The sequence below is a fragment of the Pezoporus wallicus genome, unplaced genomic scaffold (assembly GCF_028554395.1).
Source record: "Pezoporus wallicus isolate ANWC-B61680 ecotype Strahan unplaced genomic scaffold, APGP_CSIRO_Pwel_v1 contig_2908, whole genome shotgun sequence".
Taxonomy (NCBI): domain Eukaryota; kingdom Metazoa; phylum Chordata; class Aves; order Psittaciformes; family Psittacidae; genus Pezoporus; species Pezoporus wallicus.
The window spans coordinates 847,262-868,347 of NW_026642179.1; the positions used below are offsets into that span (position 1 = coordinate 847,262).

The 21,086-nt window shown below is 35.6% G+C and overlaps 1 protein-coding gene across 23 annotated transcripts in view; it reads right to left on the minus strand.

Moving 5' to 3' along the window:
- PLEKHA5 (pleckstrin homology domain containing A5) overlaps window positions 1–21,086 on the minus strand; it is a 159,685-nt gene that overhangs the window by 14,626 nt on the left and 123,973 nt on the right. For 6 of the 23 annotated variants that reach the window (XM_057428144.1, XM_057428140.1, XM_057428138.1 and 3 more), the window contains exons 12-22: window positions 20,516–20,599; window positions 17,723–17,842; window positions 16,971–17,024; window positions 11,431–11,511; window positions 5,572–5,634; window positions 4,377–4,457; window positions 4,093–4,242; window positions 2,681–2,782; window positions 1,453–1,564; window positions 1,172–1,218; window positions 27–215 (exon numbers count right to left, since the gene is read on the minus strand). In XM_057428144.1, the coding sequence (XP_057284127.1) occupies window positions 27–215; window positions 1,172–1,218; window positions 1,453–1,564; window positions 2,681–2,782; window positions 4,093–4,242; window positions 4,377–4,457; window positions 5,572–5,634; window positions 11,431–11,511; window positions 16,971–17,024; window positions 17,723–17,842; window positions 20,516–20,599 (1,083 nt within the window). Of the gene's footprint in view, window positions 1–26; window positions 216–1,171; window positions 1,219–1,452; window positions 1,565–2,680; window positions 2,783–4,092; window positions 4,243–4,376; window positions 4,458–5,571; window positions 5,635–11,430; window positions 11,580–16,970; window positions 17,025–17,722; window positions 17,843–20,515; window positions 20,600–21,086 lie in introns of those variants that run through there. The other 17 variants (XM_057428141.1, XM_057428159.1, XM_057428143.1 and 14 more) reach the window with 10 other exon arrangements.

Genomic DNA, 21,086 nt, shown 5'->3' on the forward strand with positions numbered 1-21,086 from the left:
ACAATGTGGCAATTTAAGCCACTTACACAGTAAGATCCATTTCTCTGATATCCTTGAACTTGGTGAATCTTCTTTTCTTCTGGCAGATGTACAGGGCCCCTGCTATAACAGAGCAAGGAGCTGCTATCACTGGGCAGAGGGGGGATTATGGGAGGATGCTCTGTAAAGTCATAGGACCGAGGGAGTGGAGGACGAGGTGGGACTACTTCCTCTTCCTAAAGATTGTAGAATAGTCACCTTATTTAGATGTGCACACCTGTTACAATTATTTATAACTTAAAGAGAAAAATATATTACCATAGCTATGCCAGCTATAGATTTTGGAATTAAAGGGACAATGTCACACCAAAAATAAACAAACAAAAACCCAACCAGCCTCTCCTCCCCCGCCCAAGAAAGAAGGCCAAGACAGCTTTAGTTTCTTCAGGTTTCTTTGGATTGTTTTGCTCATTTGGTTGCTTTTTATTTTATTAGCACCACCTGGACTGAAATACTTCAATAGTTTCATTATTCAGCTTCTCAGGATTTTCAGTTCTAACACCTGCCCTTTCTGTTGGCCACATATGAACATTCTGTATCATTCTTTTAAAAATTAAATTCAATATCTTTTTAAAGATTTTTACATGGATTAGGCTTTTAGAAAGTTCTGTAAGCCAGATGTACCTTGCAGACATTTTAGATAACCATGACAATGTCCCTTTAAAACTGTAACTTGTAGCCAGATTTTCAGAGGAATTGAACATTTGGGAGCTCCCACAGTTTTAGCTGTTCTTGTGAGTGCTCTGGCCATCTGAGAACCAGGCTTGATATGTGCATCAACATATAAAGCAATGTCTTTCTTCCCATTAAAAGTATGGTGGGTAGAAAAAAAATCCATAAATAGGGGTTTATATTTCTAGGGAAGAGCCTAGGGAGAGGAAAAGGTGAGAAATGGAAAAGAGAAACATACCAGTGAGAATATAAAGAACAAATACACGGAACAAATGAAAGTGTTAGAATTACTAGTGGAGATATAAGCCCCTAAAACTAATTCATAATGCAGTATTTCCACAGAAACAGACAGAATAAATATTTCAGATATCCTTAAAACAATTATAATAATGTTAGTTTTTATTATAGGCATATCAGAAATTCAGTGATGCTAAAAATGGTAAATATGCTAAAACCATACCTCATTTTTGTATTTAATAGCTGCAAATGCCCTTGATCCCATGATGCCTGTTTGGGGGAGGGGAAGATGTATAGAAAGAAAAAGAAAAATTGTTTTCAATAAACAGCTTCTAAAATCTGAACTATAACCTACTGCTATCAAACAAATACACAATGCATCAACTTCCTTTCTCAGCAAACTGTATCATTTTTTCACACATATAAAAGCAACTATGGAGCTTGTCCTTTAAAAATGTAGATGATCTAATTTCACTTCCTGCAATACAAAAACAACCAGCTTACCTGCCTCTGAACAGCTTCTTTGCTGTTTATGTTTACTTAAACCCTCCATGACATCTTGAATTCTCCACAGTTCCTTCTGAATCTGAGCACGCTGTATCCCTGCTGACTCAGTCTGCCAATAAATAAACAGCACATATAGGAAATAAATTGGAGTACCACTGCAAGCAGAAAAGAAAAACCAAACAGAAAATCTTTTCTTTCTTTAGACTACACTGCATATCATTCCCCATAAAACACAGTAATGACACTCTCCTTTCCCATAAAAGTGCAACATTCAAATACTGTCAGAAACAAAAAGGTAAGAAGAACTAATTTCATCATGTGTCAGTCAATTCAACAGCAATTTCCTAGTTCAAACTCCACTGATGAATAGTATTCTATCTACTGTCTCCAAAGAAAACCCGAGCAAACTTTGCACAGGAGACCTGCATACAACAAGAGAAAAGGAATCATCAGTTCCAACCCTAAAATAGGTGGAGATGAACATGGTGTTTGCATACTAGCATATAAAATGCAGGCCTATTTGCATTCACGGTCATGCATACTTCGGACCGCAGAACACAAATTTCTCAGCTCTTGGGCTTCCTTGTAATCTCTCTTTCATAGCTGCATAGAAAATCAATCCCTGGAGCAAATAGCCTTTAATGCCTCCCAGCACGGACCACACCCATCTGCTTATTCCAGATAATGTATGCACATCTCTGTGCATGTGTGTGGGGTGTCTCAAAGATCTTACAAATTCAGAACTTACATTAACTGTCCAATCCTCCACAGAACAGCAAGGAAATAAGATACAAATCAGAAGTCTTGATATGTAAGACCTGAAGCAATGCCTAGAATATTTTTATTATAATTTATTGTCATAGAATGATTTAATTACATTTTAAAATATCCAGTTAAGTGGAAGGATTTGTGTGAAGATTTAATATGACTGTCATAGCAACTAAGGTCTGAGGAATATACCCTACTTTGGATCCTGAAATACTGAAACAGAAAGAGGAGGCTTCCAGACACAGGAAAACCAGTGCTATAAACTTCAAAATGAATAAATAAATTAAAAAAAAAATAAAAAATAATCTGAAGATCTCAGAACTTACATACTTTTTATTTCTTTTATACTCTGTAAGTGAATGCACCACCTTTTTTTTTCATTTGTGCAGTTTTTAAACATAATCACAGAAAATTAGAAAATTAGTGACTTAAGTGTACTTTAAGACCTGTGCCACACCTGAATTTCTCCAAGCCGATCAAGTTGGTCCTGCATATGGTTCCTTGTTACAGTAACATCATACTCCAATTTATCATATTCTCTCCAAGCTCTTTCCAGTTCCTAAAATTATATGACAAAAGTAAAGAATTACATATGCACATTCAAATATACTATTTTTCTTTATTCAGTGGCATGAAATTTCTAGAAATAATGGATAAATTGGTATCAGCAATAAATAAATACGTATTTTAGAGAATGCAATGTTTAAACAGCTTTCTGATTTTCTAATCATTCTGAATGGAATTCAAACAAACAGGATTTTGTCTTTTCACAAACAAAAAAAAAGATAGGCAGGGGCAAAATCTTCAAAATATGTCAGTGTAGTCAAGCTGGCAGGTGGGTCTTAAGCTGCTCTTCCACTGAGGCAGAAAACCCACAAAAATGGATGCAAATTTGTCTCTTTTATCACATAGAATACGTATGTGTGAGTGCACAGCATGTGCATGTATACACAATGCATTATGCAAGGCAAATGTAAGTCACCCAACCCTGCCAGGAGGCAGGGTTGGGTGACTTACCAGTGAATGCTCCAGGCCTACTAATACACCATTATTTTACATATGTGAAACTACAAATGCCAGAAGGGAGAAGGTGCAAAAAGAAAATCTTCTTTGAGGTCAACTCTGCTCACTCATTTTTGAAGCCTACATCAAGCAATTTACTCAATTTAGCATAAATTAAAGAGTTAACGAGGGAAAGTATATCATGAGGATTTCCTTACCCTGATTCTGTTTTCCTTGTCTAACAAATTCCTTTTACCATGTAGTCTAATGTTCAGACTAAAACCAGCATTTCAGTGCCTATGTTGTATCAATTCCATCAGAACAAACTACTGGAATTTGACACTGAAATACATTCTTGGATGTATACGTGTAGGCAAAAAGATTCCTCGCCTTGTCATTTCAGTGTAGAAACCACCATGAGGTGGAAAAGGCCAGTAAATAGCAATTCCCTTTCTTTCTTTTCATCCCGCAGCTGCTTTTACTAAAAATAAGTCACCTATCTGACAGAATATCTGCTAAAAGTTTGTGCTTGCTACTATTTTGTCATTACAAAAAATGGCTTATTTGCATTATTTATTTCTTCTGTAATTATTTTTTCTTATTATAAATATGAAAACCAATTAAACTCATTCGTGGTGGGAGGGAAGGGGGAGGAGGGGAAAGGGAGAAAGAAGAAAGACTACTTGATGAATATGGTGAGAAGATCACATTCCACCTGTCTCTGACAAAAACACAAGCAAGTAAAAGACAACTGAGTTTTGTTGGAAGGTAATGCAAATAACCAAAGACAACCCAATTAAGAATGTGAGCATGAAGACAATCATTTCACACTTCACTGAGTTTTACAAACAAGAATGTATTACTTACTGCAGTAGCTCGCGATACTTCTCGACAAGTGCTAAGTAGTCCGTTCTGCAAGTCATCTCTCTGTAAGACTACATTTTGAATGGCTGCGGGATTATCTGCATTCATTTCTATCTCCTGACTTGCTGATAGCAAAGCCTGCTCAAGCGTGTACTATTATAATAAAAAGAATTATTTTTAATGTTCTGCATCACTGGGCTGATTTTCATTTTATTTCAGTTATCAATGTTCTGATAATAAGCATGTAAAATAACATCCACTTTAGGTAATAAATACAATTGTCCTACTTTCTCCTTGTGTAGCTGTTGAAGCTTCTCCTCCAGTGCTTGTACAACTTTATCTTGTTCACATAAATGGCTAAGCTTAGCCTAGTAAATAACAGAAAATTACTGCAATTAGGATTTAATTTTTAACATCTTCAGTAATCAAAATGTAACTTGATAAATCCTTACACGTAGCTATATAAAATGTTATTACCACAAAATATAAATTCTGAAACTATGAAGCCATCAGTCTTGCACTTTCAAATTAACCTTAAGAAACCCTCTTAAGCTACTATGAAATAAGCGTTGTTATAACTTGAAACAGCATTGCTTAAAACATATTTTATTATTCTACAGCTAATCTTTACAATTAAATAATAGGTATTAAATACTGTTTTACTTTACATATTCCTCAGTATTACAAAGAATATTGTATGCATTAACAGTGTTTCCCATGATTTCAGATTGTAGTTTTTAATAGTTGGTTACTAGTATCAGCCATGCTCTGCTCTGTTTCGGCTCTGACAGAGGCTTGGCTATGACTAAAACTGTTCCACTCCAACTCCAGTTTGAGCAAGTAACTATCCAGTGCACTCTAACAAATTTGAGTTTTGTTTTTAAATAACCTTTTTCATCCAATTAGTACTACTCTGACTTTTTAGCTCTAAGATAACACTGGAATCCTGCTTTCCTTTTTACTTGAGACAGCATGCCCATGTCTACTCTTAGTTTCATTGTGCAAGCATGACTAGGCATGTATATGTATGTAAATACAGTATGACTATATGTATGTATGTTTCACCACCAATTTTACACCAAACCCCTTTTCTTTTATAACTAGCAACCCAATACCCTGAATGGTAATTACCCATGACAAATTTCAGTTTTGGAATATCAGTCGTATTTCCTGAGAAATTACATCTCATGCATATAACTGAACTACAACTGCGTTCTTCCCTGGTAAAGTAATTAATTCCTTTCTAGCAGCAATTTACCTTTTAACACATATAATATTTGAGAGTTCAGCCTAAAATGTAATACTTCCTGCAAGTTAAAGGTTATTATAAAAACAGTCTTATGCACCTCAATTTCACAGAGCAATTTCTGTTGGTAACTATACGAAGTGAGTTTCAAACCCAAAAGTCAAGGGGGATATTATTATCAAAAGAAAGAGACAAATACCAACATTCCCAAGGAAGAAGAAATACAAATAACTTACATCAATATCCAGCTCTTCAGTTCTATACTTGTATAGTGTACCCCTACATTCTTCTTGTGTTAACTATAAGGAAGAATAATATTGCCATAAAACAACTTAATTGGACTATGAAAATGAAACTACCATTCAGCTTAAGAGTTTTAATACAGAAATCACCTTTTGCTTGAAAGTCAAACATACCACATAGAACAAGATATTTTTAGCCAATATACATTAATGAAGATAAGAAAATGGAATGTCAAGCATACTGTCAGTAGAAAGTTGCATTAACTTAACAGGCTACGTTTCTAATGCAAACTGGATTTTCAAAGATGTGTAACTAACTCAGTCAAACATGGATTATGTAGGAAGATGAAACTACCAGAGTACACCTAGACATATTATGTAAGTTTTCTTCTGTGCATTCTAAATACAGGGGCCCATTCTACTTGGAATTAACTGTTCTAGGCCCACTAAAGTCAAGTGTATCCACAAGAAGGATATTCTGATATGAATCTGAAATCAGAACAAGATGACCTAAGTATACAAAATATGTATAAAATATTTTGTTACAGACATATGCCAAATAAGTGCCACCAAACACCCTTCTGCCTACTTTTTCCTATGGATAACCTCACCTCCAACAGAGTATTACCAGAAACGCCATAAACAGATGCCCTTCTATTCTATCTTTGGACTTAGGAAAACTTGAGCCCTCATGCCAGTCAGCATATGAGGTATCCTCAAACTACTTTCATACAGCTCCTAACATTGAGTTCTTAACTCTTTCAGTCTCTGAACTGGCCAATAACAAGATTTAAAAACATTTTACATGAAAAAGAGCAGCTCCCCATTTTAGAACGGACTGTCACATACAGTAACTATTTAATGTCCTACACAAGTATTGGCATACCACTATCGGCCTTCATATTCAACTTAATTAAAAACACGTTGTCACTGAGTCCCAACATAGATGCTTTCCTTTCAAGTATCTGTCATAATTAGGTCATCATGACTCAACAGTGCAAGAAAGTCTATAGAACACAAGTCCATGTTAAAAGACACTTATAAACAAAAGGACTAGGGAAGGGTTAATCAGACAAGCATTCCAAACATACAGTAAATCTTCAACTTAAGTGTTTCATTTCAAGACATTATGTCCACATACTTCATGCAAATGCACCTGGTGACAATTTAAAAGTATGTATAGTGTATTAAAACCACATAGTAACTTGCTTTGAAATGGACATTTTATGAAAATGAACGTTGGAGTATGAAAAAAGCCACAGCACTTTTGCACCTTATGAATGTCACAAAAATTAAGAAATCTATTTAAACTCCTACTATTGTGTGGAGTTGTGTTTTTTAACTGTTGATTTTACCACAATGAGAGAAAAATGAGGAATGGAAATATTAAAAAAAACTCATAAACATGGCCAAATGTCTTTAACTTACAGAAAAAACCCTAGTTATATTTCACAACAGGAAGATTTTACAGAAGAAAGATTATCCCCTATTAGATAAATACATAACACATCTTCCCAAGATGCTGCTCAGAATTTCATATGGCTTGACTGGAAAACTGTAACGTTATCTTCTCAAGCCAGTATTTTTTACACTTTCAGTTCATTTGTATTTTTTCTTAAAGGAAGGTTTTCTTTCTGGCGTTTCAACCTTAATTACAGCTGAGTTTATGATAGCTTGCCAATTCAGCATCCTTATCCTTACCTACCTCCTAAACAGAACATATTTTAAGTATTTGGAAAATGAAAACACCTTTTCAAAGAACACTACAGGCATGATAATTCTTATTAAATTCCTATCAGACATTTAAAATTGCTGCCAACTATTCGCTTTTGTCGTGGTTTTGGTTTCCCACAGTAGGCACTGCTGGAGAGACACTTCATTTCAGTATTTCTACTGCAACATTTTATGTAGACTTAGCTCAAAACCTCTAAAAAATCATGTGAAACAATTCATCTCTTACAAAACAGCACCTTCTCTTTCCACAGTACATCCACAGATCAGCTTAAGGCAAAAAGTGAGTAATGCTATTGCATCCTACTGGAATTATGAAAGGAACTGCAGTAGACAGAATACAATTACACTTTACAAGCAAAGGTTAACAACCTCATTATTCTGGAAAATGCATTACAAGAGCTCCAATGATCAAGTTATAGAAACGTATTTTATGTCACGTTCAATGAATGCCTCTCACCAAATCGTTCCTACAAAAACTTTACCAGGACAGTAATTCCAGAGAAAGACTGCCACCTACTGAACCAATGACATGACTTGCTGCTGACTTCCACACTTTTCCTCAACATTTGCCTACTCAAATACAAAAAAAATCCATTCCTCTTAACATGGTGAAACATGCTGCACAGCTCCAAAACTTTAAGGGGTACCACCCTGAACACCAACAAACAGAATTTATCATTTCTGAAAGGCAAACTGCACATGCAGAGTCTGGCCAAACACGTATCTTACATGTGAAAAGGTAAAGTGACCTTAATTGAACCTCCATCTTACGTTAGAAATAATGTGTCCTCTAGTTTACCACCTCACTGTACAGTCCCCATTTCTGTCAAACACCAGTACCAGATGAATCACAGAAGTGGACAAACCCACGACAATGGACACGGTATAAAACATCCTTAAAAGCAAATTTCTTCCCAGATAAGCACAAATCTTTCTCAAGACATGAGGGCTCAAACCTATTTAAGCAGTCAGTATTAAAAACATTCAAGTGACAGTATTATTTCATTACATTATAAGCTACTTTCAGATTCTGCTAACCATTTTGATTCCATAAACACATGGCAGGATATTTCACACCCTGAGAGCACACTAAGCATCTCTGTGAGATACTGCACTTAGGAAATTAAAACAACAATCTAGGCTATTTTGTGGGGAGTGCAAGCCAGACTTCCGAGAGGCTTTTCGAGTACTTTTTACTATCAGTAAGCAGGGCAAATGGGCATTTAACCCACAGTAAACAAGATTCTCCTCTAATTTTGCACAGTGCAACAGGTTACATTTCAAATACAAATCAGAAATTCAAGATTTTTAGCTCAAATACAATCATCCCCAAAACCTGAAAAATATGGCTGCCAACAAATCACAAAATCCAACATGCATAGCATTTTAAATGCATGTAGCTGCTACAACAGCAACAAAGTATGCCGTAAACAAGATTGTCCTACTCTCATAGAAACAAAATTTGGCTATTTTAATATGTTTTGTAACATATTAAGAACAATTATGCAAGTAAAGACCTGGATGTTAGCTTGTTGCACTCAGGTTTTTGTTTTTCCCCCCTTTAGGGAACTCACAAACACGAGGAGCTGAGGATAATCCTGCTTCTTAAAATCAGCATGCTTTAGAAAACAAGATTAACACTCCTCATCCAGTATTAGAAAGAAACAAAAAAAAAAACCCAAGGTAGAAATGGGTCCGGGCTTAAAGACTTCCATTTTTCTTATCTGTGCATATGGAATCATTGCCCTAGCTCATACTTGTAAATTTACAGTACGGTCTGTAAAGCAGACTGATGTTAAATCAAAGCGATTTAAATCACTGTGAAGATGTAACAAATCACAAGCAAAAACGTCTTATAAATAACACATCTGAAATAGTATATATCTTAGCTGTTCTACTAAAGAACCATTAATCATTACAAACAGGAAGCAAGACACCTTAATTTTTAATTAAATGCAAGCTTTTCTTGCTTCCTTTGCTAACTCTAAATGAGCTCAGTCACAAAACTGATGTGAATAAACTGAAGCAAATAAAGATCCTTTTCTCTACCCGCAGGAATGGTTACGGTCATCAGAAACGAGTTTATCATCTTGTCAACAAAACAGATTTCAGTCGCTTACAGCAAAGCCTCTCCCGGTTGTTTACTTTCCTTTAAAATGGAAGTGGGGAAGATGACTGGTAAAATCAATTTATTTTATTTGAATAAAAGATTACATGTTTAAACTTTAAATAAGTTGCCAGGATTTTTAACAGGTTAGTTTTGCATTACAAATGTTTAGAAGACTACTTAGGCAGTGAACTTTTGAGTGGATTTTTATCCTTTCCTGGAAGTAAGCTAATGCAGTATTTTGTATAGGAAACTTCATCAACAAAAGCAGGTCTTGTTATTCTCCAGCTCATGCAATACACAGATTCTTTTACACAAGCCTGGCAAAATGTCACAAACAGTGTGACCTGAGGAGACCACATCGCTAGTGACAGGTTATTCAACCTTCACGACCTGTTAGATTCACTGTTTCTTTGAGAAGAATGTGAAAAAAAAGGTGCTTATTCAATGTCAAATAGAAAGCAGCAGATAAGTCTACAAGGTGAAGGCAGTGCTGTGTAGCAATACCTTAGCTGACAGCATAGCTTCGTCAAGACAGCGCCCTGAAATTTACTGGTATCCCTAAATATGTGGCAGACTAGCCAGGGCAGAGCTATACCTCAAATGTATCTATATTAATATTAAAAGCTGGTTTACCCTGAGCACATCCAGAGCACCTCTGGTCATTAATACTTAGTTGTCTTACATAATCTATTACAGAAAATCAATTTGTTCAAAAAAATCGTAACAGCTAGGCTTCTTTTAAAGAAGAAACCCAACAAAATCCAATTTCATACAGTGCTTGAGGGTACCTTACGTCTCCCATGCCTCTCCCAAATAGCTCCTTCAGGTTCCATGTTAAAGCTCCTGTTTTAATCTTAGGAGCACAAATTATATGATCCTGAAATCAGTCACTCACAAACCAACTTCCCTTGGAAAGCTGAGATTTTTCTTGCAACTTTTCTGCATTAAAGGCAAATCTACCTTGTGGAATTGACTTCCAAATAAACAAAACATGAAATTAAGTTGCAGCATATTTTAGAAACATGGCAAATCACTAATAAATTACTGCTTTAAATGGCAGAATATCTCCTTTTTTTTCAAACTATGCAACCCTTATATGTCATTTTGGCTCACATGGGATAAACGCAAGTGTAACGGAACTGGACAGACGTTCCCTTCTGACTGGCAGCCAGAATTGCGTATTTCATCTGCTGCAAAATACCACAGCCATTTACATAAAACCAACATCTTTATTGCAGTTCAGGCTAGAAACTTTCTAAACATTCCCTGATGCAACAGGAGCTATTCAGTCACGCCCCAGTCATCTCTAAAACACTGCAGTGCCAACGGATAGGTATTGGCCATGCTCATAAGTTAATGCAGGTCTCAACTCACGGACAATATTTCCATTCACATTTCTGATTCTTCTTCCATCTTACCATTTACAACCATCACTAAATACTCTGTAAGTGTGCACAGTTAAATCTGCTGTGACTTTATGGACAGACACTGCCTTTTGGATTTACAGTCCCCAGATCAAAGTAATTTTGATCCTTCCTTTCTTCAGTGGCTAAAGGGTTGGTAGGTGCAAACAAAAACTTGTAAATCCACTTCTAGAACAAAACAGAATTGCCAGAAATGACCAGGTAAACACCACTCACATGCTTTTGTAGTGGTCAAAAGAAAGAAGCACCTTTGAACACTAATTGCAAAGAATCATGCTAAGACAAATGTTGGAAGCTTATTGGAAGTTTTATGAATTTACTGGACACCTGCATAAAGCATCAGCTAATTAAATTGTCTAGACAAAGTTATTCAGAAGTGTACACTGAATACTTAACAACAAAAACGTAGCAAAAGCCATGCTAACAATATTGCAGCACTTTATAAAGCATGGATGAATTGTGGTTTTCCAAAGCAAATAAGAGAAACACCAATGTTATGAATAAATCTGAGGAACAACCAAAACTGTCACTAAGGAAAATTTTCGCAGATGATAAAGCAATTTCATTCACTCTCCAAGACCTTACTTGCTGGTACAGTTGCGGTCTTAGCGCCGAGTTCTCAATCATAGTGTGAACCATGGTGATTAAAGGTTCATTCTCTTTCATCTATTTCAAATCAGGAGGAGCATACAGCAAACATCAGTTTACAGCATGGCTAGATTTGAAAGACGACACTGTAAAATATAGCCTCTACTTTAATTTTTTCTAATAATGCAGTAGATCACATTTTATCCCATGCTTTTTATATATTCCATCATTCAATAATATCAACATCTGAACAGTTTAGTAATATCAAACAAATATATCAAAACCACATAAATTCTCAAAATCAATATAATATTTATTCACCAACACTTTCCCTTTTTAAAAATAAAAATGCTTAAAAGAAGCCTGGCTTTGCACGATATTGAAAAGTATTACTGGATTATGCAATAGGAACACTCAAACCTGTATCAGAAAACCTTTTAAAGTACAGATTTAGTAACTCAATATGCTTTAAAAAGATGTAAGCATTTCCAGCCTTTCAATATTGAAGCAAGGTTTAGACTTATGTTCATATATCACAAAATGCCATTATATCCTGCACTGAACTTTGAATCATTACTCATTGTATTTATCCACCCCCATACACGGGTGTGAAACTACTTAGGAACTGGTCAGACATCTTCTGTAATGATTAGTATTTATTGATATGTGTGCAAATGTCAAAACCAGATACTTTGATTTTTGAAGTAAAAAATGCAAATGCTTAGGATTTCAGAACAGTATGCAGCACAGAAAATAGTATAGGAATTCTGGTTTTAGAAAGCAGGCTTTCCTAACATTAAGGGAAATATTACAGAAACAGATAGTTTTCCTCTCCAAAACAAACTGAAAAGTCACTTAAAGCACAATCCCCCCCCGTTTTTGTTGGAAACTTTAGGACCTCTTGGAAACTTTACCAGTACATGTTTCAAGTATGGTTATATAGGAAGGAAATGTGTGTATGAATATTTATGACCTTTATGTGTGTATATATATATATATATATATATACACACACTCACCATCAATTTGCATTTGTTTCACAGAATTGAAATGCATCAGACAGCCTGAGTTCTTGATGCCTTTTGGAATTTCTTGCCCGTAACTATTTAGGAAAAAGCCTAACTTTTATATGTAGAGAAGGATTTTCTTTTTTTTTCTCATGGGAAATAAATTTTTCTTGTTATAGCTAGAGAACCTTTTTGTTGTTTTTTATACACAGTAAAGTCTGATCAGCTGATAAGGTAACTGCCAAATAAAGAACACCTTATCTTAAGAAGGCAAGTTTATGATGCTTTGTTCAAGGCAGGAAAATAACCAAACAAGCAACACCTCCCATTTGCTCCATCATCTACAGTATACATGTACAGAAAACTAGAATTGACCTAAGAAGTTGTTCAGCCTCTAGATTAAAATTTTGTCCAGAGTGGGTATCACCAAGCAATACCGAAAGATATCTCAATAGGAAGATCAACAATAAGCCAAGCAATCTAACTACAGCCAACTGAAATATTTGCAAAGGAAAAAGTGCCCTGAAGCTGAAATATCTGGATAGGAGTATACTGGTTTGGATGCATTTTTACTAGAAGGATTTCAACAGTTTCAGGCTCTTTGGCTAATGATTTTTAAAAATTATTTCAAATTTTTCCTTTCTTACCAGTAACAGACAACTCAATTTCTGTGGAACTGTTCGAAGATCATTTTCATCCAGATTAGAGAAGAAACAAAGTGAATTTGATCAAAATGTGTTCTGAAGTAGTGTTTTATCCTCCACCCAGCTCCAACTTTGATTTATGGGACTTCTTCCAATATTTTTACTATTAACTGTGCTTATAAGGATAGTGTTAGAAAAGGCTACTTATTTCCAGAAAAGCTTCAGTTCCTTAAGCCCTTATAGAACCAAGATCAGAAACCAAATAATTTGTAAAGTAATTCAACCAAAGAGCCTTTGTAGCAGTTAAACAGAGCAAGCTTTCCCACCCTTTTATTAACAGTATTTCTAAAAAATACTGACATTTAATTATTGAGAAGTTAAGTTCTTGAGGGAGTATGTATCTGTCATAAACCTTCCATTCACTAAAGCTAGGACACACACAAGGCAATGTGTAATGAAGAACTGTCAAAGTAAGCCAGAGTTAAATGGGACACAGTGGCAAGTCTCATGCTCTGAAAGGTTAAAAGGCTACGTATTTTGTGTTTTTAAAAGCATTATCATGAGGCTACTTCCAAAGTGAAGTTAGATGCTATTCATGTTGAATAAATAGCTCAAGGAAAAAATACTTGCTTATTTGTAACAAGTAAGTCTTGATTTCCTTTCAGTTCAGAAAAATCCCAACATTACTTTTGTACAGTAAATGACACCTTTTAGGTCCTAGTATTATACTCAGAGTCTCTCCAACTAAAAAACTTACAGAAACCAAAGATTCTCATAAGCAAACTGAAGTGCAAACTGCTGATGCCACACAGCAACACAGCAGTAAATCCACAACATCCAGCAGTCTTGGCTTTACCACTTTTGACTTCTAGTAAATAACTAGTTTTCTCCAGAAGCGATGCTTTATCTTTGCTTTTTTCTTTACTGATGTAGTATATAAAAGCATTTTCCAGTTGGAAACAATGAAAAAAAACACCTCTTTGACCTATGATCTATATGAACTGCTAAATTATTTATGAGTGAGCATCTGAGTATTTTGTGTTTTAAGCTGAAAAGCCAACCTATTTGACAATTTTTCTCTTTCTTCATTTTCCTGAACTCTTCCATGTTTGCTAACACCCTACAAAGATGACATTTAAGTATGTGCTGTTGTGGTGACAGTGATCAGCTGGAACTGTGGCTCCCTCCCAGAACAGTTGACCTCACAGATGAAATAAGACCATATGTTATAGGTGACAAAAGATTGGCAGTTTTATTCCTTTCCTCTCAAGCTTCCTGATGGTAAGAGCAGTAGCAATATGACCTTTTCTCCCTACTTTCTCTGCTCTTTAATCTTCTATCCAAAAAAAGAAAAGAAAGAGCACTTTTCCTTCCTGCCTTCTTTTTACAGCAATGCTGCCTCCAGTGCAATTTTTTTTCAGCCTATGGAACCCCTGTCCTTGAGCCTCCCTTCTTCCTCTGGGGAGGGAAAAAGGAGAAAAGGCAGTAGGAAGCACAACAGTGGTGGCTGGGTCAGCTCACTGTACCTTTTACAGATAACTTGAAAAATACAAAAATAGTATTATACTGCTGTCACTAATACAAGGACATAGAATTTTAGGCTGAATATATCACCTATGAGATGTATCTGTCAGCTCATTCCAAACCCCCTTTTACTATTCCAGCCTCCCTTAATTTACTACCTTTCCCCAGAACCGCTTTCAGCATCTCAGAAAAAGGGTGGTGAAGAGGAGAAAACAGAAGCAAAGCAAAAAGAAAGTACGGATGTTGGCTGTGGGACCTTCACCCCTTTTATCTGTCAACTTCTTGTTCAAGTTCTGCTTATTTTTATGCATCTTTTGAAAACCGAAAGAAAAATGAAAGTACTAGCAGAAGTATATGGACTACTTTACACCTAAACTATTTACAGAAGTAGCCATTAAAAAAAAAAAAGAAAAAAACAGAGCCAAACAAAACAGGAGGGAAAAAAAAAAAGGTAAAATAAATTTGGTAGAGCTTCTACTGTAACAAACCAAGCTGCGATAAGCTGAGATCAATATGCCAACACGCATGAAGAGTTTTACAGAGATAGCTTGAGCTCAGTAGAAAATGTTTTTTTCAGCCAAAGAAAAGTTTTGCTATCAACATAAAATTCAGAAGCATACTATAAAACTGGTTTGCTGGAATTTTCCATGGTAACAGAAAGAATAAAGTGGGAGCTCCTGCCATGGCTTTCTTTACAAAGGACAGAAAAGCGTGTCTAGCTTTTATTTGAAAAAAATAATGTTCCTACTTCTTGTTACTCTGATTACTGGGTACGAAGTAAAGAGAATCTCGGGGATTTATTTCATACAGGTAAGTGTCAGTATTAAATTCAAACTGGGGGGGGGGGGGGGGGGGGGAATCTGATCGTCAAGTGGGACAAGTATTCTAACCTGCTCTTCCATGACTTATTAATTAAGGGGATATATTTTAGACTTGAAAATTATTTGTTGCTGTAAGAAGTACAGTGATTTCTTGTATCTCTGGTAGGGGCAATTACAGCACATTTGTATGATTCAAACATTTCCTTAAATTAATGTTTATCACATTACATCTCTAAATTTTATCAGGTGCAAGTAAAAAGAAAATCCTTTTTATTATTTTGTATATTTTACATAGGCAATACTCTCCATTTAATATTATCTAGTATACTCACAAGCTTGGTTAATCAAGCAATAGTACAGTATATGGTTTTACACTTTACATGCATAGTTATCCTTTCTTGGCAATGAATTACACTGTTGAAGACAGAATTATTCCCTTATTCCAAAACATTATAAACTGGAAATATTTCAGTTGGACAAAGTATTTTGGCCTAATTTAGCATGAAGTTTTTCCCTACTGTTTTGGACCTCCTGCAGCCCCTTAAAACAAGACAGAGATGCTTAGCAATGTGTTACCATCTAACTGAATTGATCACAATTCACATATTGTTTCCAAAATACAATAGGAAAATAAAGTCACTGGGTAAACCAAGAATGTGTCTCAGTTTTTAATAACTTACTGAAATCCTATTGCAGGAAAATGTAGGACATAAAAATTCTAACAGCAATTGGTTTTAAGTGTAAGGCTGAAAAAATTCATTAGAATAAAGAATAATAGCTGAAAAAGCTGTAGCTATTTTTGTATTTTTAACTAATGGGCACTTACTGCTTGTATTTCTCCTAAGCACATATGACTGTCTTTTGTAAGTGCTAGGACAATTTTCCCATTTAAAAACTTTTCACACACAACTTCAGCAGAAGTCCAATTTGATCACTGAATATTGATCGTTCTTCACTCAACAAATCAATTCTGTTAGTGAAGACAGAATTGTACCCTCACTCCATAACTTATCAGAAATGCTAAAGAAGTAAAATCTTATATAAATCTTGAAGAAATAACTGAGTAAAAGAAGTATCGAGCCAGGCTATGACTTGTTTAAAACACTTCTTCATGTTTGACTTCTCTTTTATTTAATGTCCTGTAGAAATATCTAACTCTTCTTGATTTGGAAAACTAAAGTTATCTGAAGCTCCAATCTTCTACAAACTGCATGTGTGTCATATGAGCATGGAAATATATGACTACTTTGGTTAAAGATGGTAAAATGCTACAGTTGGCGTTATCGTAAGAAGGAAATAAACAGAAAAAGTAATCGGTGAGTAGCTACCGTATTCTGATGAGTTTTAAACTGAGTGTTTTTTTCTGTTACATGTCAAATTTGTAACTGATTAAAATATTCTGTGCTACTGAGAAGTGCATATATTAAATATCAAACTCCATAAAAAACACTGAAAATCCTTATCCCCAAATATTTCCAGCTTGGTAGAGCAGGCAAAAAGCATTAAGAAATGAAAATACACAAGAAAATTGCAAATCCCACCTGATGATCCAAATACAAGGCATTCCTTTGAAGGTGATGTGAAAGAATCTCATTCTATCAGGCAGCAGTGAGGGGGGAAAGGAAAGGGACAGAAGGTGCAGAATGCATGAAAAGAGCTTTAAAAGGTGTAAACTAGACAGTGATCTTTCTGTTTTACATAGAAATAAAATGCTTTTTATCTGCTGAACTATTAACAAGTTTTGATCCCAAAACAGAAGTGATAAAAGTTTGCCATGAATTAAGACTATGAACTACTATATCATATTTTGCTTTTACATATACATTAAACTCATGTAAATGTCTACTACATAGATAACTATAAACCCTTTGATAAACCTGTGTTTTAAACATGTCCTGATTTTTGTACACAAATTACATGTAAGATTATGTCTGATATGAGGCACTATAAGCAACAAATTAATTTCATGATCTATCGCACTATAAGCAATAAATTAATCTCATGATCTATCACTACTAATTTTGTTTATAACACCAACAGATTAAGAACCTTTAAACTTAACTACAATATATTTAAAATATTCCTATGTAATTTTGACTCAGCTAATTTCAAAAAGCTATGAGGAAAACCTCAAAGGGTTAATAGCAGAACATCACATACACAAAGAATCAATGTTACTCTACTTCCATAGTAGTCAGAAAATTTTGCACTAACAGTACAATGTAAACTTTGATTAATGAATGACTACAAGTTAGTGAGAATGGCACATGACACACATTGCTTTATAGCTGACCTTTGGGCTGCTGGCCTCAAGTTTTAGTTGCATGAGCTGTGCTAGTGTGTGTTCCCGGATACTACTCAGTTCAGCTTGCTGCCGTCTCAGCTTTATTAGCAGCAGCGTGAGCTCCTCTGGCTGAAGGAGTGCAGTGTGAGAAGCCAAAGAGTAGAAAAAAGGTTAATTGGTATCCTAAACATCACTTTATGAAAATAAGGGTTCTTAGTACTTTGACTAGCGATACAAAACATAGACCATTTTTCCCCAATTGACCATTTTCAAATACATAATGAAGGGTTTACTTTTAACTACTCAAGTGAATCAATACTAGAAATGCCATAAAAATGAACCATTCTGTAATACAGGACAAAACTAAGTAAGGATTTTGTAGGAGAAGGTCTGTGCGGTCCTCAGGTTTTTTTCTGACCTGCACATCAAATTGATGATATTGACTTAAGTGAAGGGGGAGATAATGCCAGCCCTTAGGATATATCATTACCTGTACATGGACAGCCATTTGAGCTTGGTGAAAGAATCAATGCCCTCAAGAAAATTTAGTTTCTAAAATAATTCTTCAAATGCATGCATCAAAATTAAGGATAAAAATAATAACACCCCCCCCCCCCCCAGTAACTGAACTACATCAGAAACAATCACCCTTCACAAAATACTGCACAAACATGACAAAAGTAATTTTCCATTCCATCTTCCAGAGGTCTGAGGCTACCAGCTGATTTACTGCTTTGCTTTTATGACTAAGATGCATAATACAGCCTTAGGAAGTGACAAATAATAGTATTTAAACCCCAAGATTATATATATAATAGAAATAAAGTCACACTCCAATGGGTATTTGTCAGGTAATTTCACACAAATCAATTTAGGTCAGTTTGGGAAACTACCTGAACCAGTCCTGGGAACCATTTCTATTAGAAATACTTCAAAGAAAAAATCCAATTCTTTAACGTTGCAAGTATTTTTGTTATGTTCCTGTTTGCTTCTGTTTCTTACACTTCTCCAGAAGTCAGCTTTATAAGAGGTTAAATATTCATTCAGCATTTTGGTTTTCTCAGTTCTGTGTGTTAATAAAAACCAAATCTTAAACACAGAAAAACCCCTAAACCACTGCTTGCTCTCTCCCACAGTCACAGAATTTCCCCAAAGCAAAGAAGCAAAAGGTCCAGAGAACCACATATTGAATTACTGGAAAACGAATACCAGTTTCTTAGAATAAAGGGAAAAAATTCCTGAGAGTAAGTGTGGCACTGGCACCGTTGTGAGTGCGTACCAAAGTAGCCCACGAGAGGGAGCAAGGGATTTCCACATATCTTCAGCTGTCAAAACCGTCTGCTTTGGGGGAAATCCAGCACCAAAACCAAATAGCCTAATGGCCAGTCTTCCTCTTACAGAACTCATTCAGTACCTGAATTTAAAATACCTAATTTCAGAGAGTAAGCATAGGAATGTACACTTCTATGCAAGACATTTTCAAGTTCTCTCCAAAAATCAGTGACAGTGCTTTCAGTCTGAAAATTAATGTAATTTCAAAGCACAGAAAACCTTATTTTCAGAAATAAGGATATTGAAAGTAGCATCTTTAAGCAAAAGGAAAAGTGGGTCACTTTTTCAAGATGAAAACTCTTGTAATATTCTGCAAAAGCCCAATTTTAGTGCATTAGCAATAAACTATTTAATGGTACCTGAATCCAGTGTTTGCAAGCAAACTGTTTTCCACAGAGGAGCCCACTGAACAGTAATTCCCACTCCTCTCTAGAGATTCATAATGTTGCAAGCATTTTTGACATTAAGTGTTGTGCTTTTGATACAGCTCTTGGGACTCTCGCAACAACCACAACACAAAATTTTGCTTAAAGAGCTACCTACAGGATTCCTCCTCAGGCCTTTGCAACGCTTGTGCTGTGGGCAGGACTTGTGGTTTCTACAGGCAGAAGCTTGGACCTCCTTGCCCCCTGCCCCACTCATCAGCCCAGCTCCAGGAACAGAGTCCAGGAGAGCTGATGCAGCTCTGAACCCAAAGAAACATCTGAAGAAGACAAGGCACAGAGATAAGGCGCCAGTTGCCAAAGGCCAACCCCTAAGTTGCAGAAGGTACCAGGGATTCATGCTGGGAAGTGCAAGAAACAGGGGACAAGGCAGTGGAAGGACTGACTGGAGAGCTGTTGCCTACTGTATTATTACTCCATAACACTCTCAAACAGTCATTTCAGATGGACAGAGTACAGAAAGGAGACAAAAGCTAGTAAAGAAATCACAGAAATTTAAGATCTCAAAGCTTTTGGCTAAGTGTCATGTTTCAATTAGGAAGGTGGACAGTATTCACCATTACTGCTCTGATGAAATAACTTCAGTGAGAATTTCAGCTCTACCACAGTAAAATGGGAGATATCAAAAAAAAAAAAGACACAATTTTACCAAAAGCAATTTTACTACCCTTAAGATTTCCAAAAACGGTAAACTTTACTTTTAGGATTTTCTAAATAATTGATGGAGAAATAAGTGTTCTGTAATGTATTCTACTCTCTCTCAGGAGTTTCTATAATGTATCAAAAATGCTTAAAATAAAACCCCAACTAGTTCTCAAAGAAAATCTGGACTCAGTGGCTACACAATACTCTCAGAATTCAATGGAACCACAGAGTACTACTTTATTTGCTTTTAAAATCCCTGATAATAATTAAAGGCCACATTTATGGCAAACTTTGAATAGAATAAAATTTCAGTGTTGCCTCTTCATGCTCAAAGGATTATTCTTAAAAAAATCCTGATGTACCAAATAAAAATGCAACTCACTGTTTTGCCTTGGAGGCTCTGAGGAGTAACAGGCTGTAAACTCAGACCTGCTGGCATTGACCTTCTGTCAGGCACAAAGACATGCTGTACAAAAACAAAACAGCACATTATGATCCACTCTTATCTGAAGACTCAAAACCTATTAAATGCTAAAAAAAGAAGTCAAGCCAACTTCAAGTCAAGCCATGACAAACTTCACAATCATGATAAATTTGCTATGATTTGTGCTAGTTTTAGCCAGCCGTGCTCCCTGCTGATCTACTATCTAGGACACATAAGTAGCTTACCTCTAAATTTTAGAAATATTCCAGCTTTCATCATTCATTAAATTAACAATCCTCCCTCACAGTTGTTGCCCTACTGACAGCACATGTAAACAACAATTTTAGCTTTTCACCCACCATTAAAAGCTGTTTGAAAACCTAAGATCTCTCTATAGATGGGGATTAAACCTTAAAATTTACCCCACTCATTTCAAAGAGCCTCCTTATTAACCGCCTCTTAAAAACAGGTCTGTTTTCAAGTTGATGTCAAAACCTAGCTGTGTAACAAAAACAAATGCAAACCAGAC